The 27,574-nt window shown below is 38.5% G+C and overlaps 1 protein-coding gene across 6 annotated transcripts in view; it reads left to right on the forward strand.

Moving 5' to 3' along the window:
* Positions 1-27,574, forward strand: part of APBA2 (amyloid beta precursor protein binding family A member 2) — an 84,009-nt gene that overhangs the window by 31,423 nt on the left and 25,012 nt on the right. For all 6 annotated transcript variants that reach the window (XR_014616449.1, XM_084213366.1, XM_084213365.1 and 3 more), the window contains exons 2-4: positions 18,458-19,463; positions 26,209-26,289; positions 27,475-27,511. Coding sequence is in view for 5 of the 6 variants with exons in the window: in XM_084213366.1 (XP_084069492.1) it covers positions 18,495-19,463; positions 26,209-26,289; positions 27,475-27,511 (1,087 nt within the window). In the remaining variant the exon portion in view is untranslated. The remainder of the gene's footprint in view (positions 1-18,457; positions 19,464-26,208; positions 26,290-27,474; positions 27,512-27,574) is intronic.

The following is a 27,574-nucleotide window of genomic DNA, read 5'->3' on the forward strand; positions in this document are numbered from 1 at the left end:
TTGTGCTTTCATTATCTTGGAATAACAGATAAGGGCAGGTTCTTCCTTGGAATGTTTTGGTGCTGCTTGTCTGAAGTCAGTGACAGTACATTCTGTTGTGCCTCCTAAAGACATGGCAGAGCTGTGCAGGCAGCAGGTGATGTGGAGATGCTCTGTTTGCTGCTCCTCAAGGTATTCAGGACAGCTTGTTACTGACAGCACATCTGCAGGCTTTCAAAGCCTGCATTGCTTGGGCTTGTCTGAGACACAGACAGCATTGATTACTGTAGCATGTTGTCAGCTTTGCTGTGTCAGCAGGAAAAAATTCTTTTGATGTGGAGAAATAGAAATAGAAGGCATTCAGGGTCTACTTAGCTCCATTTATGAGTGCAACATTAAAGTTATACCATGCCGTCCTACAAATGCAGAAAATATTTTTCCTTTTTCTCCTCCAAAGAATATTTCCTCAGCAGGAATATACAACATTTACTGATTACTGCAATAAATAAAATTTAAAAACCAACTTCAGGGTTTTTTTTAATACAAAGATTCTCTTTTAACAAGTTCTTGATTGTCAGCATGCATTTCTGTAGTTTGTATTAACCAGCCTCACAAATGCAACTTCAAGAGCTAGATGAGAAGTCATTTCCCCTACCTCCTACAGTGGGAACATACATCTCCAATTCTTCTTGCACATGTTCTTTTCAAGAAGTCCTTGCAAATAACTGAAATTTTTAAAATGAAAAAACTGCTACTCTCAGAAATAATTGTGGCTGCTAGCCAAGATGTGCAAGATCAAGGGTCCTTACTACAGGTGGTTAGGACTGGCCAGGAAGAATGTCAGAATCTTCTATCAGAACACACAGGGATTAGTAAAGTGCCTCCTTCCTACTTGTCAGCACTATCTCTTGGTTGGCATTGCAGAATTAAGGCTCAATGAAGCCACTTCCTAACTGCAAGTACTCCCAAAGCTTCTAAAGATCTTATGCATGATCTTAAAAAAATAAAATGTCTGTGCTGTGGATATGAACAAATTAGAGGAGATGAAGGATAAATGCAGATTGCCCATTTAAAATTAACATTATTAGCTCCTGACTGACAATCCTCTGGCTGTCCTGCAGGTGACCCAAGCAAGGAGACACCAGAGTGGCTGGGCACAGCTGGCACCGTGTGCCCTGTGCTGCTACCACAGCACAGCCCTTCTGCCTGAGCTGCTCCTGAAAACTCACCCCGGGTGTCTCCAGCTGCTGAACATAGACAGCACAGCTGGGAAAAAGGGGACAAGCAGCATTTGCTTCATCCAAATTGAGAAACCACATTCAATCGCATTTTTCTTTTCAACAGCCCTTTCATTGATAATTCAAGGAGGGTCACAGTAGTAGTCTGTGCTTATGGATATCTTATAAATCCAAAGACATGGAAATTTACTTCTATGGCAAAAATTTTAAACTGGAAATTTGGTTGAATCATAACTAAATATTTCCAATTTTGTATGCATTTCTAATTTCTTTTTAGTCCACTTTTTTTGATGCATATGTGAATTTCATTCAACAGTACCTGCTCTGACAATATTTCCATGCATTGAGTTTAGCTAGTGAAATTTTAGTGTTTTCTCAGCAGATGTTTAAGGTAGTGTTTGAGAGAGTAGGACTGACATTCTGAAGAAAGTTACTACTGAAAGTAGATGTAGAAAATTTTGGATACATGTTTGAAAAATATTTTTAAAAACAATAAAAGCAAAAAGCTTGAGAGCTAATTAAAAAAATTAAAATAACCTGAAAGCTATCAAGTTGATTGCTACTTTCGTCTGTCAAACTCATGGTTTTGAACACATAGCTGCCTCCCTACCACCTCCAGTGATACTTTCCTCTTAGCAACTCTAGGAAAGGCCAAGCAAAAATTGCATATGCTTTGGAAATAATGAAATTGAATAGACCCAAGGCAACAAAGATAAACCAAACACACTGGAAGAATAATATTTGTCAATCCTTTTTGGTTAGAGTATTCTTACAGGGTGGCACTTGTTATAGTCACAGATTTGAGGGGTTTTATTTAATTGAAATCCTTCTAACTAACATGATAAAAATAAAGACAGCTCTTTGGGAAAAGGTGATTGTAACATCTTTTTCAGACATCCCTATCTCTCAGCAGCAGACAGCATACCCTGAACACATTACCTGCTCTGCCACTTAATATACATTAATTAGTAAACACAATTTTTACATGAGTCAGGGAGAAGTTTTATGCATTGGTACAACATCCTGTAAATTTATAAATGCATTCTAGATTAATGGTTTTGATCCCTAAGTTAAGTATCCAGGCAGAAAATTGTCAAGATATGCAATGGCTATGATTTACTTTGAGCCAGAAAATCATATTATCTTTGTGTTTCCAAATGTTAAATCACTGCCTTGAGGCCTGTTTTGAATAGTTTAATCATCTGAAAAGGAAAAAAAAAAGATGGTCATTACTTTGGAGAATTACATTTGGAGACAGAGATACAACTTTAAACAACTGTTGAAATAATAAAAAAAGAGAAGTAGAGAAAAGGAAAACATGACGGAATAAGATGCAAAAATCTAAAATCTGAAAGTGCAAACCAGCTTGTCCATAACTCAGATTACCACCAGGTACTCTTATGCAAGAAAAGTGTGTTACAATATTCCCAGTGCAAACATTCACAATCCAACCATTCAGAGTTCAGTTATTTTGCAGTAAGACCCCCTTACATGGCACGATAAGGAATTTGACATGGAGAGGAATGGAATGAAGCATGGGAGAAGATTCCAATATGCTACTATAAAAAACCAAAACCAACAAACCAACATTGATGTGGCACTCATTTTTCATCCTTACAATGTGAAATCAAAATACTCGCTTGTTTAGTCAGTAATTCAGAGTAGAAATTGTGAATATGAGAAAGGATTTGCACTGAGCTCGTTTAGTTAGGGTATCATCTCCTGATGGAATGGAATTACAGAGCTTCTGGAAGGCTCCTGGTGCAGTACCCAGAGACTGAAATACTCAGACATCCACAGCAGATTTTGTACAAGGAGTTGAAACAAGCCTTTGTCTTTTAGACAGCTGTCTTCATACACAGAGATAATTGTTTTAAGGTGCAGGACAACTGTATGGTCATTATGTAGCAATCTAACAGTCTCTAGGTTTTCTGCAGAAACTTTCTCCAAAGGTTCCTAATCACTCCTACATACCAATGAAATTACTGCAGATATGAAATTAGGTCTCTGGCAAATGTAGGCAAGCTGGCAAATGGTACTTCTGGGAAACTCTTGAAAAGCCAGTTTGATTTTTTAAAAAAATTAAATCTGCTTATTTTTCTGGTTATGCAGTCAATCCTAGTTAGGAAGAAAAAGATGGTTTAGCTGTAACAACGGTAATCAATGCAGGACTTCTCCCTGAGAAGCATTCCATTTGTCCTTGGGAAATGTTTCTTGGAGAGAAGGCATGTTAATGAAATACCTCTTGTGGAAAAGGACATGAGATCCCAAATCAGTATTAAGATCTCTCCTGTGTTGTGCTTTACTGAGCAATAACAAAGAGTTGCTGTAGCTGACATGAACTTCTTTGGGGCCTTAATATTTGGTAACCAAATTCCACAGTACTCTGCAGTTGGAGTGCAGCACTGCATTCAGTGCTCTTTCCTAAGGTACTACTGTAGAGAGCACACTACTCTAACCTGTTTAAAAAAAATAAACTGCATTTCAGAATGATTGGTTTCAGCAGTTTGACTCTCTAAACACCAATTACATATCTCTTTAGAGATATCAGAATTTTGTGGAATGCTCAGCCCAGAAGTGCCTCAGGTTAAGAATTTTGTCTTTGATTACTAATTTTCATCCCAATAATCTGACCTCCTAATAAATGAGGTGATTTTATGCAGTGAATTTGTCTGGTATGTCTTAATGACAGCAGTGAAAGTTTTTGAATTTGCCTTTTTTTAATTTTAACAAATATTTCGAGTGATAATTAACTATCCTCTGTGGGCAAAATTCTCTTTAGTCTAAATTGCCTATCTCTGCAAATAAGAGAATAGACTGTCTGTAGTGTTGATTAAAAGGGTGACTTTTCACCTAAATGTTTAGAAAACTGGTACACATGAAATTTGATTTTATATCAATTAAAATTCAAATTTATAGAAATTATTAATGAAAATAGTCCTAGCAATAATTCCTGAATTTTTGTGAATAAAACCAGAAAGTTAGAATTAATAAATGCTTTCACATGTATTAACTTACCCAAAAGGGTAGGAACTATCTTAGAGCTATTCACTGGCAGAATTTGGGTTAGGTGACATGCTGTGCTGGCTTAGAGGAAAAACACTCATCAGGCCCAGTATCCCATCTTCCAGCATGGCCGAAAGCTGATGTTTTGGGAAGATAAGAACAGACTAACAGCTAATGAGACTTCCCCAGAACTGTCTGCCTGTTTCTCAGAGGTCAGGAGTCTTTTTGAATGTGTTTTGCCTAGGACTTTTTCTTTTCCCTGAGGAAAGAGGCACTGCTATCAAATTCTTCACTTTTAAATGATTTTAAGAGAAGTAAATAAGACTTGTACAGAAGAAAGATGTGAGTTTATTCTGTTTTACCCAAGAGATATTTGAAGCCAGGTGTTGCTCACCACGTACGCTCTGCCTCACTTAGGGTCAAGTCTGGTCTGCATTTTTAGATGTTGTTTACTAACCTAAAAGAAAAGATGTTTGAAGCTAAAGTGCTCATTTGAGAACCAGGGAATAAAGAAGCAGTTCACATAGTTCAGGTACTTTAGTCTGGGCCCTCAGTGGGTGGTAAATATGCATTTATGAAATCAGACATGGGGCTCCATATTACAGGGATATGGGTTTTACACACTGCTGAGCTGCTCCCATGCTCAAAGCTAAATGCTTCTGCACTTTATTTGCTGTCCAGCTTCTGAAACAGCCTGTCAGGTCAGCTGTGCCCTACAGATAGAAGGCTTAGTTCTGCCAGATCCACCAGTGTGTCTGTGCAGGCTGCTTCTTGGGCAGGCTCAAAAGCAATGAGTGTGGGATGTGATTTAATGCTGGCCTTATAGGTGGCCCTGCTGGACCTGTAGTGACTTAGTGAAAATCAATTCAAGTACAGATGCCAAAGCATTATTTGTTTTCCCTTTATGCAACATGTCCTAGTCCCCATAGCCATAGGGAACAGCAGAGAAGAGGAAGGACCAATAATCCATTTGTCAATACCCATTTAAATTGCAGACTTGGTTCAGAGCACATCCTTCACTGCTCACAGGGCATCCAGCACAGCATTCTCCTGGCAGGTCACTTTGTGTCTCTAATACCAAATAAGAGTTTAAGGGCTTTGTGCTTAGTGCTTTGTTTTCACTGACTATTTATGTGTAAACCTGCTAAGCTGTAACTGTGTCATTCAGAGCACACCTAAATAACTTTGCATTCAAAATACTTATTTAAAAGGAAAGGTCTCATTTCCATAAGGTGTATATATACAAATCAAAGCTGGTGGGTGTAAGGCTTCAAGCCATCCTGAGGATCTGCTGCAGTGATTGACAGAGTCTTTATCTTCTACTCAGTTTTTATAAATCACAGAGGATTTTACTGATGTGAAATTTGTGCCTTAGAAACTGAGAGGAAAAATCTTTCTGATCTTGCTTTTCAAATGAGGTGATCATCTACTAAGGAGCAGTGTGCCTGAAACACAACCAGCTGCAAGCTACAGATATTTTTTCAAAGGCAGAAAATGCAAAATCCCACAATATAATTCACAGTTAAAGTATCTGATTATCTTCATTATCTACTACTCTTGTTAAATCTTTATTTTATAAAAGGTCTCAAAAATTAACCCTGCAATTTGCTAATTCTGCTGAACAAAGGCAGACTATTTTATCTTGAAAAGAACTAACACAATAGTCTTTACCCTTGTTTTATTCTTTCAAAAGGTTTTTTTACTTATTTACTAAATCTGCCAGCATGCAAGTATTTGTATGAGTTTAAAAACCACAATGTTCTCCTATTAAGGAGAAAAATGGAACCTAATCCTCTTATACTAATTAAATGGGAAGAGTGTTAATGAGGAACATGTCACTTGTCAATGCCTGAAAAATCTAATTTTGGGTGAGGTTCAACTCATTAAAATAATGCTGTCAGTCCTTTTCCTGTAACATTTTAAAGAAATTTTTTTTTTTTCCCCTATGGTTATGTTAAGTGAGTCGGTGAAACCATTCACAGGACTTCAAGGTCAATAGTGATAAAGAGAAACCTTTTTGAGGAGTTATTACCCACTCAGAATCAAGAAGCTGTAAAATTTGAGTGTAAATGGTTGGGTGTGAACCTGCAACCCAGCACTTAAACCCTGAGTTATGGGAAAGTTAAGCATCTCCATTTTCTTCTACAAACGAGGCCTTTCCAGTGACCTCCCTCCACAGCTCCTCTGAACTGCCAGTCTCAGTATTCCAACCACCCTCCTCCAGCCCCCTCTTCCATCCACTGAATGGATGCTCTTGGAGTAGGGCTGAAAATGTTTGCCTTAAATGGTACAGTCTGAAATGTTTTGCTGAATCTCCAGGCTTTATTTAAGGTGACCTTTCTTCCTTATTCCCTTCTGCATTATTATTCAAATGGTATGCATGATTTACCTCTACCTAACCTGCAATTAGTATTTATTGAAGGAAAGCCATCTTTTTTTTTTCCTCACAAGACTGGAGAAGCACATATATGAAATAATTTCACAATGATTAATTAATTGCCTGTGGTAAATTTTATTGTGTTTAAAATTTGACCAGATGCATAAAGAAAAAGAAAATAAAAATCAAAGGCTCTTTTCTTGGTAAATGGTAAACTGAAGTACAAAATACTAATTAGTAACTTTGAAACATTATACTTGTACACAATGTATTTTTAAGTAAATATCAAGTTTAAGAATTCCTCCTCCTTTTGAATGGAAAAATGAAAAAAAATTTAAATAATGGCATTCTAAAATATCCCCTTTTTTCCAGTGCTATTGTGTTTTACTTTGCTATAACATCACCTTTTTGAATGAAGGGATACTCTGAAATATGGACTTGGCTGAGGGCATTTATTTCAATGAAGGAAGTTGATGGCAGTAAAAGCAAAACAGTTAAAAATGTATTAAAGTCAGAATTCTATAGTATTAAAATAATAAAGCAGGCTCTCTGTAAATTAAATTGAGCCAGGATGAGAGTTGGCATTATTTCTGTGAAAGCATAATAAAGAATAAAGGCAGTGGTACACAGCTGTATTGGTGAGAGTAATGTTTTGTGGAGTTTAGATGCACCAAGTCTGTGTGGTTTCCTTGTGTGTGGAAATAAATCTGCAACAAGTGACACATCTTAGAAGCCACGTGCCTGGCTTTTAAAAGATAAAAAAGGTGATAAAAAAGGCTTGACACGAATGCTTTTGGGATATTTGCATCCAGCCTGAAGAGCTAATTCTTAAATAGCCATAGCTTTCTGAAAGCTGTCAAGAAAAAACTGATTTCAAAGGCACAAATAACAGGAATATGTGTGGTTGCTGTATTTCAGATGGAACTGGATGTGACCAAAATGCAGCATTTTCATTATGCCTATTTAATGGTGATGTTGAATTAAATAACTGACTTATAGTTATCTGATATAGTTAATGGATAAATTAATCCCATTATATAAATCCTCAAAGTACTTAAATGATGATGTTTAAATGGCAAGATCACATTTTTTTTAAGTACTGTCCCAACCCATATTATTGTCTTGGCATTCCTCAAATATTCTTTGATAAGCTAACTCATCTTTCTGAATTATTATAATATTAGAATAGCACTACAACTTTTCTAGAGAGATTCCTAGGTTTTTTTCTACTGTGAGAAGGAACTGAAGGAAATGAAGTTATAGATACTAATTATATCTCTGTAGATTTTAATATATCTCTTATGTAAACATCTATAAGAGATATATTTGCTTGTGTATTTGTTGTGTAACATGCATGACCTGTTAGAGAAGCCTTACTTCTCTCTGCAGCAAGTGGGAGTGTGTGTGTCTGACACAGAGTTCCAAAAATTAAAGGTTTCAAATTCGTGATGAGCTAAAATTATTCTTGCATGCGTGAAAACCTATTTATCCAACACCCATTGGGTCCTTTTATAGCTGTGTGATAGCGACAGAGTGCAAAGCTTGCTCAAACAGCTTAAATTTAACCAATTTCCTTTCCCTTCTAACTGCATGTCAGGTTCAATAAAACCTGTTTTCCTTGCAGCCAGCAGTAATCTCAGGTGCAGCTGAGTGTGTGCAGGAGGCTGGAACTGGGTGCCAGGATTGCCAGGCTCAAGCAGCCAGTGTGGGTGCACCACAGCCACAGGGGCTCTTCTGCTAAAGGGAAATGGCCACATTTACAGCTTACACTTGTATTCTTGTGGAAGAGAATCTCAAGGAACCAAGAGATGTTATATTGCTTCTTATGTGAGGACCTATTTATTGTAGTTTCATTTTTTCCTCTAATAGCATTGAAATTTGGAATTTACACATCTTGTCAAAAGTACTGATCCCTCACCTTGGAGGAAGTCCCCAAATCCTGCCTCACCTTTCAATTACACCCCCAAGTCACCTATCACTGTACAGATTTGGTGGCTTAAAAGGCTCCTCTAGAAATTTACCATGGCAGATAATATTTTTTCCATAGTCCAGAAAAAGTAGATTTTGTCTGACCCTTATACAACATTTCTGACTACACAATACACTTTACAATCATTGTTCAATCCATTTCAAAACACTGAAAAAAGGAATTCCATATATTGGCGTTTTAGATAGAATCAGTTTTATTCCTAAAGTAGTATTTAAATTGACATTAGAGGCCAAATGCATAAGATTTTCTTTAGTGGTTTTCCAGTGAATAATCTTTTCCAAAGTATACCAGTAAATAGAGATGAGAAGGAAATTTATTTCAGTTGGCTGGTTTTTATGAGCATTTTGACCAGAAAAATGCTAGTTAGACTTGGAGAACTCGCAGTAGGTGATGATTTTGCATGTCAGTTGTGCAAGGCCAGGTTCTGCTAATATGGATATGTACAATTGAGACCTCAGGAGGTTTCACACAGCTGCCCCCAGCTTCAGTGTCTGCTCCACTGCTGAATCCCAGCCACATGGCTCCCCACTGTTACAGCAGCGCTGCCTCATGTTATGCTTAGAGGGATCTGTTATCATCTAGTGCAAATCAGTATAGAAACCAGCCTTGTTATTGAGATAAAAGCCTAACCCAGGAAATTGCAAGATGCCAAGAAGCATACAAATTAGCAAGAGAAGGAAAGATCACCAGACTTCAGAGTAGCCTCCGTAGTCAGCAGAAACTTACTCTGCAAAGCTTCAGAAAACTTGGTACAATCCATTCTAAGACAGACTGAAAATTCTACCAGAGCTCTGGATGGGTTGCATATTGTCTCAGAGTGGCTGAATGTGTTTAAATTGAATGGCATATATTCTTTATACATGATAATGTTAAAACATAATATACTTTTTCCTTACTCATGTATCTCTTTCCCTCATTCCTATACATCCTATACTTTTCCCTTATTCTCAGTAAATTAGGAGGTACAATAATCATAAGAAGATACTAAAATTTGTGTCTATTGTGGAATGAAATTCAAAGTTGATGCCTCTGCATAGCTATCACTGGAACTTTGTATGCTTGAGGGGTACTTTTTCATTATTTGAAACTGATCTCTTGGAGCAGAGCAGTCACAAGAATAAGCCATAAAATTTCATTGCCTTAATTTTGGAGTCTCATCTTATTCTGCTGAGTACAAATATTCTGCTTCTGTGCTTCCCCCTGTTTAAGGGGCCTTAAAATAAGGTTCTGGTTTTGGTGGCTTTTCCTCTATAGCAGGCTTAGCACTGCAAAACTGATATTTGTCCTAACTCTCACATCTGTATGGATGCAGCACAACAGGTTTAGTATCACTCTTTGAGCAGGGAAATTAAACCCTAAAGGGTGATTAAACCACATCAACAATACATGACAATTAAATATGCCATTACACATTTTTATTTCTGCTGCAGGGAACAGCTAATCTTTTTAACTATAAAAGCTATATTCAGCTGGGATATATGCTAAAAAATACCATCTCTGCAGTGCCATAGTGCCACTGTCCTTAGCATTTCTTTGTCTGTTCTACTTTTAATTTCTATTGGTGGGTGCCAGTTGTAGAGCATTTTTAGAATGGCATTTACAAGGTACTTATTGAATTTTAAGAGCTTATTAGATTAAACCAAACTGAAAAAAATACTATATACCATGAAAAGATATGTAAGAACATAATTCAGAATGTAAAGTCTTTTAAAAATAGGAAAAATAGTTAAATCATCTCAAAAACCTCTTGATATCACCTGGTGACTAGCACAAAAAGGAAGATTTTCAAGCCCACAGAAAAGTAATTGCAAAGGTCTCACTCTCAGATGAGGTAATCAAACATCTCAAATGTACTTGCTCATGTTGATGTGGTTTAACAGACATGCCCTTGCACTTTGTTGGTGGTTTCAGGGTGAGGAGAGGTGCCTTAGGTATGGCTGGCGAGATCCTGCTCCTGTCTCCAGTGCATTCACAGTTCATATTCTACTGAGAATGCACCCTGCACACTGACAACATTTTGTTCTAGCTCAGTAGTACTCAGGACAGGCTGCTCCATTTTAAGAGCATTGCCTGTGGATACAGGGATGTGTATTTGCAGTATCTAATTCACTGCAGCCATTGTAGCTTTGGGCAGAATTTCTGCAAAACTGCAAATGAAACAATCCTAAGATACAGAAATGAGCATTTGTTATCTCACAACTTTAGTTTCTCAGTCCGCTGTCAGTTGTTAAACTAATAAAATCAGCATAATGATGATTAATAATAGACATAATATTTTGTTTGCCTATTCAGTGATTTTTTTTGTGACTACCTCAGATTCACACTAGACACATTAGAGGAAGCAGAGAGTGATAAGAGAAATTTTTTTGGTCTTAGCTACACAGGAAGACCCTAGTGGCTACTCTTGAGATAACTGCAAAGGCATGTATTTATAATGCCATCTATTTTTAGATGCTGCTCGTTTTCACTTCCCCCACACATTTCCCTCACTTCTTCAAGAATCATTCTTGCTCTGCTTCCCATGCAAATCTCTTGCTGTTTTCTAAGTCTATTTCAATTATGTTAAGCATATTAAAATAATATTTAGATGATTAATTGAAGCTCTGAAACACTTCAGTAGCACCAAATCTAGAATTGTCTTTAGCTGTTTTTCCTCCTAGCCTACGCCAACTGTGCCTTTAAAAAAATCAGAGGCAGGTGGTATTGATGCCTAAAGAAGCTGCCTGGAACAGAAGCTAGACAATATTAAAGGAATAAAATAGGCATTTTTTAAAAGGCCTTTTAAGGATACACCTTGGGCAGTACAAGAACTGAGCTGTGGCTCTAGCCAAGGTGGACTCTGAGTCACGAGTGTTCCCACTTTTATAAGTTTTGGTCCATTTCCATATTGGGGTAATTGTCCAATTACAGGTTATGAAGTCCCATCCTCCCAGTTTGCTCTCTTCAATTTGCTGCTGTTTACACTTTTTGGGCCCAAAGCTGCAACACTGTCCTTGCTTCTTGGGCTAGGAAAGGATTATTTTGTCTGACTAAACTATGAAGAGAACTTGCTGAGTGCTGAGCTTGCACTGAGGAAGAGATATGCATGAGTGTGACTGTGTTTGGAGGTATTTACTGCCATGCAGATCTAACCTCCTGGACATAAAAGGGACTGGTTTGATTATGTCCTAATAATGGAAATTTCTGTCCTAGACCTTTCCCCCCCCTGAAACAATGAGTTGGTGTTTTATAGAGTGTTTTTGTTTTGGATTCAAAAGTCTCAGAGAAAAGGAATAGACATTTTTAAAAGGCCTGGCTGATAAAGTTTTGGCAGGCTGTGCCAGCCTGAGACAACAGTAACATCAGTAACATTGAGATGGCACTGGGAGTGCCATCCAACATGACCCTAATTTAATCACATTGTGGTAGTCCTCACTGTTGGACTCTTTCCATCCCTAGCACTAGGAGGTCAGTGTTACCCAGGCTCACTCTGTGCAAGGGGAACCAGCATGCCCCTTCTCCTGTGCTGTGTCCCCTCCTCCCTTCCCTTTGTTAGAGACTGGGCTCCTTCCAAAATCCCATGTCACGTGCTCAGTCTGCTGTCACTGACACTGCTGGATTAGGGCTCCTGTGAGAGCTGGGGTCCCAGTTCCACCTGCTTTTAGAGGAGCTGGCAGTCACCCTGCACTCTGCTTCTGGAGCTCTGCATAATCAATTCTCACGGTTTGGAGAGTCAGCACCACTGAAAAATGAAGTTAATGCAGTTTGGCCTTGGGGAATCAAAAGACTACAGAATGTGACACAGTCACAGTAGGCTCATGTTCTCTTATCAGCTTATTAAAAATTCCAGTTCCCAGTCTAGGATCAGTCATAATTCCTCTGGACCAACTTAGCAGATGGGAGCCTATTAAGTTTGCTGTAATGAAAGCCTACTGAGAAATACTATTAGTTTAATATTAAAAATTGTTTTGAATGAATTGAAGTTAGATTCTTTTCCACTTATCTTTATTGGAGAAGAGACTGGTATAATTAGCATAAAGCCCTGCAATAATGAATTTTCTGATGCAGTTCTGTTGAAAAATACTGTTATCTCAGTTACAGATGAACTGAGTAAGTAGATGAATGTAGCTGATCTAAACATATGTCTGTGTTAAGAGGGCTGGGTGTTGTTTTTTCTTTTTTGCAGCATTTCTGGATGATGAATGTATAGGGCTAACATATGGAATAGCTTCAGTCAGCAGTGCATCCACAGCACAGCTCAGCAGAGGGAAGAAGGGCTGTGGGCTGTACGTGCTATGATCTTGCTTGGCAGTAAATTGTGTGGCAGTGCTTATAACTTCCATCTGAACATGACTTATAAAGAGTAGAGCCAGTTTAATGGCAGCGAGATTGCAGAGGATATCTGCAGAAAATAGGAGGTATTGAACAATTCCAAGGAAGCAAAACTAGAGCATCAATTTAGTCAAAACTGACAAAGGGTGCAGATATCTGAAGTGTGGGAGAAAGGAGGAGTCGATGGAAAAACAAATCTGGGGAGGAGAAGGCACAGGAAAGAGGCCTTGCAAAATAAAGTGAATATATCAAATTCAGGCCAGTAAAATTCTTAGGTTCACCTCTAAGTTGGAACAGCAGGGCTCAAAAATCATTTGGCTTAAATAAGCATGCAAAAGTATATTAGTTGCCAAAAGAACCTCAGATCACTGTGTATGTTAAATGTAAATAACTTGTTTTGCTCCCACTGAAATGCTATTCAGTTTGTGAATCAAGTATAGATGCAATGCAGTTCTTTAACTACTGCCAGCAGTATGATACTGGGTATTTCACCATGTTTGTAATTGTGCACCACTTCCATTCTTAAAGCTAATTTAATTGGTCTCTTTTACTGGAAAGACAGTAAAGAGATCTTTCTACGCAGGTGAAAAGATGTAAAAGTGTTAAGGTTGATAAACCCCTCACTACAGCTGTCTGGGATTAGGTGCAGCAAACTCAGGAGAAAGCTAATGAGTATAATGAGCACTGATTAGAATAAATTCCAGCTGTAACCCAGTAGTTCTGTTTCTGGGAGCAGAAGAAATTGGTTCCCCTATGCATACTCCTTTTTACTGTCACATGAAAATGCAGTATGTGTTTCCTGGAGATTGATTTTCCTTTCAACATACAGCTGAGCCAGGGAAAATTAAGAAAAATAAAGTAAAACCATTATTGAAAGAAAAGCATTTTTACAGAGAACCCTGTGTAACTGATCCCTTATTCACTGATCCTGACAACACTGATGGAAATTTAGTGATGCACTGTACAACAGAAGTCAGGGTTTGATTGTCTCAGCAAGATAAAATTACTGAATCCCAAGGAAGGTAAACAGGAATCCAGCACTGATCTATGTTCCCAGGAACACTTCATTCCAACTGCAGCCAGAAATGGGAAAATGTGCTTGGAGTGATGCAGAAGTTTGACCTAACTCCCTGCTATCAAGGAGGGAGGTGAGATACAAGAAGTAGGAGGGAGTCTTACACCAAGCAGAGAAAATGATCTGTAGGCTCAATTGGAGCCTTTATGGATAAAGTGCCTCTGGATCCAGCAAATCGTTACTTCTCTCTTCAACACTGAGCAATATAAGATAGAAGTCCAGTATTTTCTCCAATTTCTAATTTTTTTTTAAGATACCTATGATGTTAGAAGGTTACAGTAACTGATGTGAATATCAGCTGAAGTACTAATCCATGCAATCAGGCACTCCAAGGGCTTTGTGCAGTAGTCTGAGCAGCAGAACACATGGTAAAAATTTTGTATCTGTTGCATTTCTAAAAGGAAAAAAAAAAAGCAAAATTCTGGCTTTGTACATTTAAAATCTGGAAGATAAATATCTCTTTAGGTGAGAAGACAGAAGAGTTCAGACCTGTGGCCCTAAGGAACTTTGCTGTTTGACATGAAACAGCTTAAAATATTCAGGTTATGCTAGACCTAATCTGTGACTAAAGCATTTTGCTAGGAAGCTTGAGAGATATTTTGATACAGGAAGAAAGCTAGGCTGCCCTGGCTGTTCTAATATTTGAGTTAAAATACAGCTGTGTGTTTCCTTGACAGCAATGTATGTGCAGCTCCATAAAGAGCAGTTCTCAGACTGGTGTTTGAAAACTCAGCTCAGTAATTCTGATGTGTTGGTACAGTTGGAGAAGTTACATTTTGTACTTGAAGATGCTGTAATCAGTGCACATTCAGTCTGCAATTCATGGGCTGAAAATAATAAATTCTGCCTTTTTATTTCAGTACTTTGTTACCTTAAGAGTCGTGCCTGAGAAGATTGCAAAGGAGGCCAACTAGAACTGTAATTATTGTGCAGAAATTGCTTTGTAACTTCAGTTTCCATAGCATTAAGATCAGCATTGCCTCTCACCCAAAATCCAGCTTATTTTACCTCAGTTCCAGCATACAGGAGTAAAGCACTGTCCTCAATCATCACTCAGGCTGAATTAACTGAAAACCCATTTCCCATGTCCCAGTATATCAGTGCTAGACATGCTTGAGAGGAATTATTTTCTCTATTTCTTACCAGCGCTAGACACGCTTGAGAGGAATTATTTTCTCTATTTCTTAACACCTATGCTCTAAAAAGTTTCCAGTCTGCCATGATTTTTTAAAGTTCTTCCCACCCAGTGCAAATGCTGCACATTACCAGGCCCCTGAGGGGCAGGACTGCAGTGCCCAGCTGAGAGCCCTCACACTGGCAGTTCCCCAGAGCTGATGGAACTCCACTCATCAGCCATCCCTCCCTCCCCAGGCTCCTGCCCTGCCTTTTGGCTCTCAGATCACATTCAGGTGGCTTCCTGCAATGTGTTCTAGAACATCTACAATGCAATGGATTTTCCTGCAGGAAAGCAACATCTTTGAGCATTTACCACTGGAATTTATAAAGGGCTATCACTGCAGAGATACCACTTATGGCAGTTTTAGGGCTGGATACCAAATAAAGAGCCTTATATGTGGGTGGAAAAACTCCATTATACTGGCTAAAAAAAGGGTTCTCATCTCCATATGCTTTAGGAAAATCTGAGTCATGGGTTTCAAACTGTGCTTGTTACAGGCTCTGTGTTTCTGTATCTTCAGCTACGCTGTTGTGACTTATGTGCAGGGTCAACTGTACTGTAAATATTTAAGTATTATTTAATATGGATAATATTTCCACTAGAAGGTTGAGGCCATTGCAGATGAGAACTTCTCTTTCAATAAGAGGCACTTAATTTGTTCTGTTGCTGAAAAAAAAATAAATGGTTGAATCAGATGAGATATCTGTAGTTTTCTTGCAACGCCATTCAAAATTATTATAGCACTCCATCCTAACTCATTTTGAACATGCTTGTGTAGTGTACTCATGCCTGAAATAGTCATACAAGCAATTTTTTCTAGCCTGTGGGCAGTTTTTTGCAGCCTGTACAGAGCATTACAGTGTTGTGGCTTAGATTACTATTACTACTTACATTACTATTTTAATCCAATACATTTTGTTTATACTGCAGTCACAGTATAGAAACACCCTTAGTTTGCCATAAGAGCTGACTAAATCAGACTTTGACTAAATTATACTCAGACTAACCCTAGTGGATGGATGGCTTGGTGTTCTGAATTTCTTATAACTGACTCCAAAGTAAAAAAGTATCATTATTATTAAAGGGATAGTGGACATACAGATTGCATTGAGAAAATCTTGCAAGTCTGCTAGTTCTTCCAATAGTGAAGAGGGGCAAGTAATCACTGAGAGTTTTTCCTTCACTGATCTTCTCCTTTAAAACTTCTCTGCAGATACACTATTTAATTTAAAGCTTTATTCTGTCAGCACTAATTCTGCAAGATAACAATAACAAAAACAGCTCCATATGCTGGGTTCCATTCATACCTCCTCCTGTGACTAACATCATCTCTGCTTTGTATCTCAGAATCTAGAACCCATGTTTCAGGGATAGATTTGCCACATGATATCTTTGCCATAATCTATAGATACATCAAATCCCTGGACTTCTCACAAACTAAGGATTGTGACTTTTCTTGTGCTATCAAAAGTTCTGCAGGGATATCTAGATGGTTCTAGGTTACAGTGACAGGATTTCTTTTCTAAGTTCATAATGTCTAAGAAATTTCTCCCTATATAGCTCCTCTCACCCTCTAGCTCCATGCTATTTTATTGCCCAAGCCTTTGGACACTGGTTAAATCAAAATGTTCTTGCAGGTGAGGAGCCTGAGCTCCTAAAATCAAACTGTGTGGTGCAGGTGAGGAGCCCGAGCTCACTTGATGCCAATGAAGTAACTGCACAGATCAAGTTCATCACAAAGATACAACAATGAAATACAGAGAAACACGTATACTAAAAGTAGTTTACTTCCCCCTTCCAAATCATGCAGCAGACCACACTTGTCAAGGCTGTCTAGAATTAGCTATTTCCTTTAACTATTTTTATATAGTTCATATAATCCCTGCTTATTTAAAATCCAGTACATAGAAAAACATGCAATTTAAAGTAGCACAAGTGTTTAGCAGGAAGAATTAGTGAGGTTTTACTGTATATGTGTGTTTTACCTGGAATATAGCTTAGACTCTGAAAAAACAGAGGGATCTGGATAGATTGGAGCATTGGGCCAGGATTAATTTAAGTCTAAATGCCAGGTTCTGCTCTGGGGTGCTGGCTGACAGCAGTTCAGGACTCAGTAAAGTGCTCTGGCAGCCCAGAGAGCAAAGCACATCCTGGGGCCTGTCAAATGCTGTGACCAGCTGGTAGGAAAAAGGGGATTGTTCTGCTGCACAGGACCGTCCTGAGCACTGACACAGCCTCACCTGGCTGCTGTGTGCACTTCTGGACCCCATCTTTTAAAAAAGATGGGAAGGTTTGTGTATGTGCACACATAAAGTGCAGCAGAGCTGGTGAAAGGGCTAGAAGGAAGTGTCCTTTGTGGCATGGCAAAGGGCTTTGGGCTTGTCTGATTTGTAGAAAGGAGGCTGAGGTGACCTCATTGTCCTCTACAGCATCCTCCAGAGGGGAAATGGGCAGGGAGGTACTGAACTTCTCCCCAGGGAATGGTTCAAAGGTGTATTATGACAGTCTGGATTCAGACTGGACACTAGGAAGCATTTCTTTACCAAGAGCATGGTGAGATGCTGGAACAGGCCTCCAGAGGCAGTCAATGCCCAAGCCTGTCAGTGTTTTAAGAGGCATTTGCATGAGGGCCTTAAAGCATGCTTGGTCAGCTCTGGGTGATTGTGGTAGGTCCCTTCCCACTGAAATAATCTGTTCTAAAAGCAATATTTGATTTAACAATGGGAGATACTTCATGGCATCCAGCTAGAAAGGGCTAATAAACCAGCAAGTGCTTCTTTAAAAATAACACTTTTAATACCAATACATTATCTTTTAGTGTACTATGTGACTGCCAAGTTAGTAGAATTATTTCCCTTTAGTTTTGGTAAGAGCAGGTCAGATTCTAAATGTTTGCTTTCAGTACACGTTAAAGAAATGCCTAAGCTGAAAATTGAAAAGAGGTCCCATTTACTGCATAGTGATCAAAGCACGACCCCTAACTGGCAAGAAAGAGAAATTGAAAACTAATTTCAAGGTTCAGGATTAATTCTCTGTCAAATTGACAGAAGAGAGCCTACACTAGAATACATTTAGCACAAATGTAGAACCTTTTCTTTATCTGCTCCTTTCAGAGTGCAACTTATTACTTTGATTTCATGGTTCCATAGCATAAGCATTTTAAAAGTTAGCTGTCTGAATTTGGTCAAATATCTACAAACACAGGCTTTTTACCAAATGAATCTATCTGTTTGCTTCCTATTAACATCAGTGTTCTCTGCTGATGACCTTTTCCTGAGTGTGTGTTTTTCTATCTTCCCTGCAGTAATTGCTGGAAATGATTGTCATGTAAGGAGCTGGCTATGGCAAACAGGAAATATCAAAGCACTACAGCCAGCATGCTGGATCACAGAGCCAGAGCTTGCCCAACTTCATCTCACAACAGGGAGCCTGAAAACGAAGAAAGTGACCTTCCCATTGAAGATTATGCAGCAAAGGAGGCAGAACTTGCAACTGTCAGAGCAGGCAGTCCTACCCCTGTGGAACATGAGTGCAATGACCATAGTGGAGATGGTGACTCCAGCTCTGACTATGTAAACAACACTTCAGAGGAGGAGGACTACGATGAAGGCTTGCCAGAAGAAGAGGAGGGGATCACATACTACATCAGATACTGTCCAGAGGATGACAGTTATCTGGAAGGAATGGACTGCAATGGGGAGGAGTATGCTCCCCATGAGGAACACCATGTTGAAACAGATGAATGTCAGGAAGCTGTAGAAGAATGGGCTGAAGGCAAAATTCAGCACCAAGATGAAAATGAGGTGATGGACAGGCAAGACTGGCAGGAAGGTCAAGATAATGGCATTCAGATTTTGGAGGATGAAGCATCATCTTTGGAGATCCAAGACCAAGAAGAAAACATACAGTACTGTCAAAGTGAAGGTGACTATCCGGACTATTACCCAGCAGAGGCTAACGGAAATTCACAGGGAATATCACCATACCATTCTAGGAAAGAGGATGCAGAGCTGGAAGAGCAGGAAGAGGACATTGACCAGATTGTAGCAGAAATCAAAATGAGTATGAGCATGAGCAGTATTAACAGTACAACAGAAATGAGTCCAGAGCACACTGGGACTGAAAACATGGCACATGACTACAAAGAGACTTGTTCAAAGGGAGAAGCTGTTCACAGTGCTAACAGGCACGAGGGGAGGCCAAAATCACTGAATATCCCATCTGCCTCTAAGCACAGTGGAGATGTGCATCGAGGTTTTAAAGCAAAGTCAAGATCTCCAGAGGACAGACAGAAGTGGCCACAGGAGCAGGTATGAGGTGCTTTTTTTAACCAGACTGTCAGAGGCATTATGCAAGAGTTACATTAGTTATTCCAAACAAAATTAAAAATATTTTTATATCTATGAATATGTAAATGTATTAGCAATATTTTAAATTTTACTGTAACTGCATTCACATAATCACATTGTGTGTTTAGAAAGAGGTGCTAAATGTAATCAGCATATGCAGAGATCTAGCAAAGAGGTTTTGCAAAGAGAAGAGACAACTGAAACAAAGGTATTCCAGTTACATGGGGCAAAACCAGTTTCTTTACACTATTTTCATTCTGCAGTGACAGTCTGGAGAAACTTAACACTGGGGTCAGCATTGAAATAGTTGAAATTTTTTTTTCCCATTAATGGCTCCTGTACCATTGCCTTAGTGGTTGATAATTTTCTGGGTTTGATAGGATGTATATCAAATCTAGATACTCCATATGTTAAAAAACCTTCAAGAAGTGCCTGCTTATTGTTGTGGGTTTTTTTACTAGCTGGACATATCTTGACCTTGACAAGGAGGAAGGAATAAGAGCTTTACTCTTTCCACAAATGCTGTTAAGCAGTTTTATCATAAGAATGATGTAGAAGTTAATTTAAACTGTGCATGATCTTTTCTTGTTCTAATGCTGAGTGCCAGAAAAAGAGTCTAAGAATGAAGTTCAAGGTTTTCTAAAAGAAAAGAGGGGTGACTTTTTTCCCTGATGTTTCAAATTGAACATGGTTGCTTCTTAGAGAGATATACCTCATTCCCTTATGCCATTTTAAAGCCTTGACTTTGCATCGCTAAAATTATATGCAGTTGAATATTAGTTATCTTCTGCAATGAACAGATCTACCTAAAAGAGGTAAAACATAACACATGCTTGGATAACAAACTACTAAGGACAAATGAATTATTTTGCCTTATCTTTAATTAAAATGCTTTATTAAACTTCACATGCATAAGTTTCCTGTTTCAGCTTTATCAACTCTGTAAATAGGATTTGCTATAATTAAGTGCCCCACAGTTAAACATTTTAGTCCAGGTGATTCCATTAAAATACATTAATTCCTCTGAAAAACAGTAAAAGGAAATCAAATGCTTAAGTATATGCTGATGAAACAGGTCGACCTTCATTATAATTGTGAACAAAAAAAAGTCTTAAGGGGATATTTTCAGATTTTCCATATCTGCAGCAAGTTTTTAATATTCATTACTACATTCTATTTCCAGAAGTATAATTATAACCAAATTGTGCAACTTACTATATTCAGTGCCCTACTGCCAGCATAAAAAGTCCCTTAGTGAATAAGCCTGCTGATGCTGAAAGGTTTGAACAGCTACTAGGTGTTGGCTGGGAGCACAGAGGTTGAGGTAGCATGTTCTAGACTTAGTGATGGCCTTTCTTTCTCCCAGCAGCTACTACTGGGAGTGTTGCTCCTTGCAAGTTCTCAAAATATTTGTGGAACAAAAGACAAGTTCCTGAACAAGAAAGAACCCCTCAGTGTTTGGTCATTGTTGGGTTTTTCCCCTCCACTGAACGATTGCCCATTCAAGACAATATTCCAAACAGACTTTAATTTCAACAACTTTTTGCTATTTTTAAGTTTATTTACCAGAAGCTGAGCTGAACTGCATTGTACCTTTGTCATTCTTAAGAGATTGCTAACAGCTGAGGGTTGTGTAACACCTCGGTATTGATTTAACTGCCCCATCTGAAAAAAACCAGAAGTACCTAAATATTTCTGAACTGCGTGTCTGAGCTTTGATTGTTATTTCCTGTCAGTCTTGGACCAATACATTCATCTTATTTAATATGGAGGGAAGTACTGCTGTGACAGGTAGCCCCAGGCTGGATGATAGCAACCACAAACTCCTGTCTGAATGGATAGAGAGCACTGGACAGTGCACAGAGTTTCATTCCTTCTAACATGGAGACAGGGAATTAGAGATACAGCAGTACAGGTATCTACTTCAGATCAGGCTAAACAAACTGGGTGTCAAGGCATGCATTTCATTTTTAAGAAAGGCAACAAGGCACAGCTGCTGTGGGCCCTTCACTTAAGGGAAGATCACAATCCTCCTAGGCAAAAAGCTGTCAACTGGTATTTCTTACAGAGATACAGAGGTTCACAAATGGACACATACCCACCCCAAGCCTTCAGGGATAAAAGAAAGAATAAAAACCAAGTTCAATAACCTTTGCCAAGCATTACTTGAATGTGTGTGTCATGACAAGACTGGTCTTACCTTGCTGTGTTCTCACCTACTGTAGATAATCATTCTCAGCTTTACCCACAAATCAGGCTCATGGTGAGGGTGTAAGAGTTGAGTACCCATTTCTGCCTGGGAGAGACAACTGTTCACTTTACAAATTTTAAAGGTTTATTAAACCCTAACAAAAATACAACAAAAAAACTAAATAAGGAAAAATTGCAGTGCTGGGAGCTGCCTTCATGGCTGCCAACCACATAGCCAATTCATCTCCAAGATGGATGGCAACAATACAGAGGGGGGCAAAGGGATCTATGGGGAGAACAGAGGACATCTAAACTATAATAACATATTTATACATCAATAAAGCTTCTCTTAATATTCACACAGTATTCATCTCTTAATTGTGAGAGCCAATCATCTCATTATCCATCTATAACACGCCCAAGTTAGGTTTTTTCTTAGTAGCTCCTTAAAAGTCCTTAGCACAAGGTGTGGTTGGATGTTTAGCATTAACACTAGACCTCAAAGAATTTAGCTAAAATGCACAGGATTTTGTTTTTCTTCTGGGACATTCAATTATTTTAATATTTACTATGGAATATTTATTTATTTATATTTACTGTGAAATGCCAAAGGGATGGATGGAATTAGCGTGCTGCCTAAATGAACCTGTGTCTCATTTGTGAAACCAAGATAGCCATCATTTTAACTACAATATTTAAACCAACTACAATAATTCAATTTCTTCCATAGTGAAAGGAAAAAAACCCAAGGCTATTGTCAGTACATTTGCATGCTAAACTTACTGTTTGCAGAGAAGCTGCATAGAAGAGCCTTGCTTTTGTCACCTTGCTAAAAGATCTGTTATTATAAGTGTGCATCTCACAGTACAAAATATCATGCTGGAAAGGATGATAGAGGCACACATACTGCATATAGAGCAGTTTTTTGCCTCAGTTATCTTTAAATAAATGTAGATTTAAATGCTTCTAGGTTAAATCAAGATATACTATGTGTATGTCAGTTTTTGTAAACAATGAGCAAGCAGGAAGGTGCATTTGTTGTTTTATGCACATAGTATGCTATTCTTAGCTTTTTCATGTTTCTGCTTCTCTCCTTTCCTGCCTCACATAGGTAGAATTACTGCTTATTTCCATTCCATTAAAATGCACAGCTATTAATTCTTAGCTCATGATAGGTGTTAACATTCTGTTTGCAAGACATTTGCTAAATAACAACTAAACAAATGTGATTTTAAAGGTTCCTATTGCTGGGTTTGCTCCAGAAAACAGTCACTTTATAAGAAATACCTCACAATTTACAGAGAAAGAAAAACAAAGTAAGCATCTTGTTTGACTTTCTGTGTGGGCCAGTTTCCAATCTTAAATACAAGTGCTCAGGCTTCAAAACTTCAGGGATATATGAGCTTGGCTTGATTAGCCTTTATTTGTAAATATTTCTAAGGAATCACTAAAGGGGATGATTGGCCCTAGACAAGTCTGAGGGAAGCCTAGAATGTGAGAATCCTGAGAATCTGTCCTCTCCTACCTTATTCAAACAAATCCTATTTGCCAACAATAAAAGAAAATGTTTTTAACAGCACCAACACCTACCCCAGCTCTAACCTTTTGAAGAAACAGGAATTTACCATGAATTTTTCCTCCTTTATAAAGGAGGACTGTGGCATTCACATTCTCTGAAAAAATTCCTTCACCCAGAATTTTTCTCCTGGAAAGCTGAGAAGCCACAGCGAAAAGGAGAATGATTTGTATCTCATTTGCTTCTCCTGCCTGGAATGTGTTTGGAGATTGTTTACCCACAGGTGATTGTTTCACTCAACTCTGGTGTGAGTTAACTCTTTAGCCAATCAGGGCCAAGCTGTGTTAAGACTCTAGAAAGAGTCACAAGTTCTCATTATTATCTTTTTAGCATTCAGTAAATATCCTTTTTGTATTCTTTAGTACAGTTTAGTGTAGTGTTCTTTAATATAATATAGTATTGCAAAATAATAAATTAGCCTTCTGAGAACATGGAGTCAAATACATCATTCCTGCCTTCGTGGGGGCATTCCCTGCAAATACAATAGAGGACCTCAGAGGAAAGTCTGCTTTTCAGTGATGCTGCCTGTGACACTGAATCCTACTGCTTCTCATTTCTCAGTCATTCTTCCATAACACTGGCATACCTTTGAGACCTAACCAAACATGCTCACACTAACTGCCCTAGTAGGGACAACACGAGCTCCTGCAGTGTCAGTCTGCTTGCACAAGTGTCATATAGGCTGTGTCCTTCTTCAACATGGAAATCTAGAGACGGACTACAGATCCCTACAAAAATCTGTGAAAAACAATTTAGCAAAGCCATTGTATTTTATCTCTTTTCCCCCCTCCAAAAGCTTTGCACACATCAATGCTGCTACTGTGTTTCCCTTGCCTGTGCTGGTAGAGCTCAGTATTGACACAAATATTTATTTCCTTCTCTCAGCACGGGGACAGTGCTCTGCTGCTGCAGAGTCCAAATCCAGGAGTCTTTTGTCTGTAAAAGATTTCACCTTTAGCACAGCGTGAAGAAACTAAGATGACAGGCAGTCTAGAAAATGTGTTTCTTAGGAATGTCTTGCTGGAAGTCAGTCTGTGTATTATGGGATGCATTTGAGAACAGTTTGTAGAAAACACAAATGGGTGTAAATGAAGAGTATCAAAGAAGGTTTTTGCATTCTCCTGTGTGTTCTAGGCAGCTGTGGGGCAGAACTAATAAATATCTGTTACCAAATGACAGTTCCCAACTTACCAAGTGCTTACTGAAAGTGCTAAACAGTCCAGTCTCAAACAAAACCAGTTTCTCTGTGCTAATTGGCCAAGTCACAGAGTTTTAGCAGTCAGCTCCTGACACCACTCGACAGCAAAATCAATGCCTGCTACCTGAAGATGCAGAAGTGAAAAAGTCTTCTCAGGAAGTTTAAATCAGAAGGCAGCATGTGCTCCTAATTACATCTCCCTAGGAATTCAGCAGAGCTTGTTCTCTGAAACTCATCATGGCTGGTTCTCAATTTTAAATATATGCAAGGACAAAAGAAAAAAAAAAGGTTCTTTGAGGTGGTAAAAATAAATTGGAAATTATTTGAATGTCAACTGAAATTTGATAGAGTATTGAAATCATTTTGTGGAATGCTTAGATCTCTCAACTTACTCTGACTCCTCTTCTCCCAAACTGGGCTTGTTTACTTGGAATTACTCATCAGAAATTTTTTTCTCTTCACTCCTGACATGTACTAGCATCACCACTAAACTAACACATAAGGAACGAGGTCTTTTTGAAAGAAGAGTGTGAAGTCTGACCTTTTTTCCTGTGATCAGATTGTTTCTTTCTTAAAGTCCTGCTTACTACTTGGGTGAATCTTTGCTTTGTGTGTGTTGTCTTACCTGACAGTTGTCATTACCGAGCTCTAATGTGCAGGCTTCATTAGCATATTTTGTTCTGCTGACTAAATATTAGTCAGAGGGAATCATTTGTCTAGAGGTGAACATAAAGACTTGTTTTGCCTACAGCTACATACTGTGTTTAAAGGTCAGAAGCCAAGGAGTTACATTCCCACTTAACATTCAGGCTGACCCTTTCAAATAATCCTTGGTGGTTTCCATACAAGTTTTTATTTTCTGAAGCTTTACAATGGAAGGGGCATTTTGGCCCTATTTTTATACATTAAAGGGAAACTAAGAAAAAAAGGGAAAATGAAATATCCTAAACCATAAAAATTTGTTCCAGAAATCACCTTGGTTTTCCAGGTTTTTAACAATGAAAATCTGAGCCATGAAAACTTCCCTTTCTCAGTACTTAGAGGACATGGGCACTCTCCATGCTGGGTTGTGGTGTTGGGTGACTTGGGTCAGGTCTGGAAAAAAAATTCTGCCCCTGAGACTCCTGGAACAGGAAAAAAGGAGTGTTCTGTAGTTTAAAATTCTTAGTGTTTTCTTTGTGCATGATTTTATATTTTCTCTTCCTCATTTCTTCTGAAGCCTGAGGTTGTACTGCCAGCATCCTGTAGATTTGCTTGGCGCATGAGGAAGGAAATGCCACAAAGTATCTCCTTTGCCACAAACACAGGATCCTACATTCAGTGCTAGAATTCTGGCTTTCAGATCAGAGATGCCCATTAGGGCTGTTTTGATTTTGTACAATACTGAGAATAAACACACTAAAAAATTCTGACTTTGCTTTCTGATTTATTTGGACATGATAGCATTTGACTTAATTTTGTATGAAAAATTTGCACTGACATAAAATAATTTATATTTAAATCAGTACTGTAACTGCTACTTAATGATAATTGAAATATCCTATTATTTACATCAAAGTAGATACTTTATTATAATTAAACAGCTTAACATTTTTATGTGAAACTGATATTTGCTAAATTACAGTAGGAAATTCCAACTGCTATATCACATGATAATATTTTGGTACCAGCAATGAATACTGATTGTACATAAATAACTTCAGATAAGTAATGGATGTGCAATCCTTTCCTTTTTCCTGCAGATGTGCAATGGTTTAGAGCAGCCCAGGAAGCAGCAGCGTTCAGACCTCAATGGCCCAGCTGACAATAACAATCCCCCCGAGGTAGGTACCTGGGGCTGCCAGTTGTGCTGCCGGGCTTCCTGCAGCCAGGCTTCCAGCAGGGAAAGCAGCCCTCACACTGTCAGCCTTCTCCCTCTCTCACACACAAACCTAAGCTCCCTTTCTTTTCCTGCACTGACAATAAATACCATATCTGCCTGCTCTGAAAAGGCTTTGAACTATACCCATGAATTTTTGCTGCCTCATTCATTTTATGTAACTGTCTATGGCATGTACTCAAGCCTAAATTTTTCTGATGACATGCAGAGTAGGGAGAATACTTCAGAAGTTCTCTTTTTTGGGTTATTGGAGTGCAAAAGTGGCATCCAAAAGAAATTGTGTTCTGTTTCCATTCCTCCCCCGCCCCTCCCAGTGTCAGTCCTGGCTTAGTCAGCTGTGAAGAGACACAGTGATAGACAGACCTGCTCTTGTCACTGAAGACTGGAGCAAAGGAGACATCTGAGAATGCAGAATGAGTTGTGCTTGGGGCTAGACAAAATGAAATGAAATTGAGACTTAAAAGCAGAAGTCTCTTATCTCAAGACCATAACATATTTGGCCTGTAGCCTGTTATATTAATGAAGAGGCACATTTCTAAAGCCTTTTCCTATAATGGAGAAATCAGCCTCTTTCCTGGAAATGGGAACAACTGAGGAGGCTGGCAAAAGACAAAGAATGGAAAGACTGTATCTGTTCTAGGGACAGTAGCCTGAGAAGAGCACTCCTATGGCCCCTGCTAAGATTAAGTGTAATTCTATGTCCTGAGCAGTCAGGAACAGTTATTTTCATTCACAGACCCAGAATCTTGCTTTGTAAAACATTGCTAAATGTCCTTTATTGGCAATTTGGGATATCACTAATAGGCAATGTGATCTAGTAGGCAACTGATTGTATTGGGAATTGCTGGTTTGTGTTGTTCACTTGACATCAGGCTTCCTAGGCCATTGTCATGGTCTTCCTCCTGCCTCCCTTACTTTTTTGTTTGGTGGGACCTTAAAGTACTTTGGGACTCCTAAGTACAAAGCACTTCAGTAGTAAATTAGGTTGGGTTAGTGACTGTGATGTAATGTGTTTAGTGTGCTGAACAGTGCCTAAGTGACAGTGGTCAGCTGTTTAAATATAATAACAATTCACTTCATTGTGTGAAAGTTCTTTTGTTACAGCTATACCATTTTTATTTCTCAACAGACAAAGAAAGTGTCTTCCTTTCCAAGTTTTGTTGATGGTAAGTTTGACATCATCCATAATTAAAGTAGGATGAAGTGGAAGCAAATACTTTATTATATAT

The sequence above is a fragment of the Fringilla coelebs genome, assembly GCF_963513975.1.
Source record: "Fringilla coelebs genome assembly, chromosome: 12".
Taxonomy (NCBI): domain Eukaryota; kingdom Metazoa; phylum Chordata; class Aves; order Passeriformes; family Fringillidae; genus Fringilla; species Fringilla coelebs.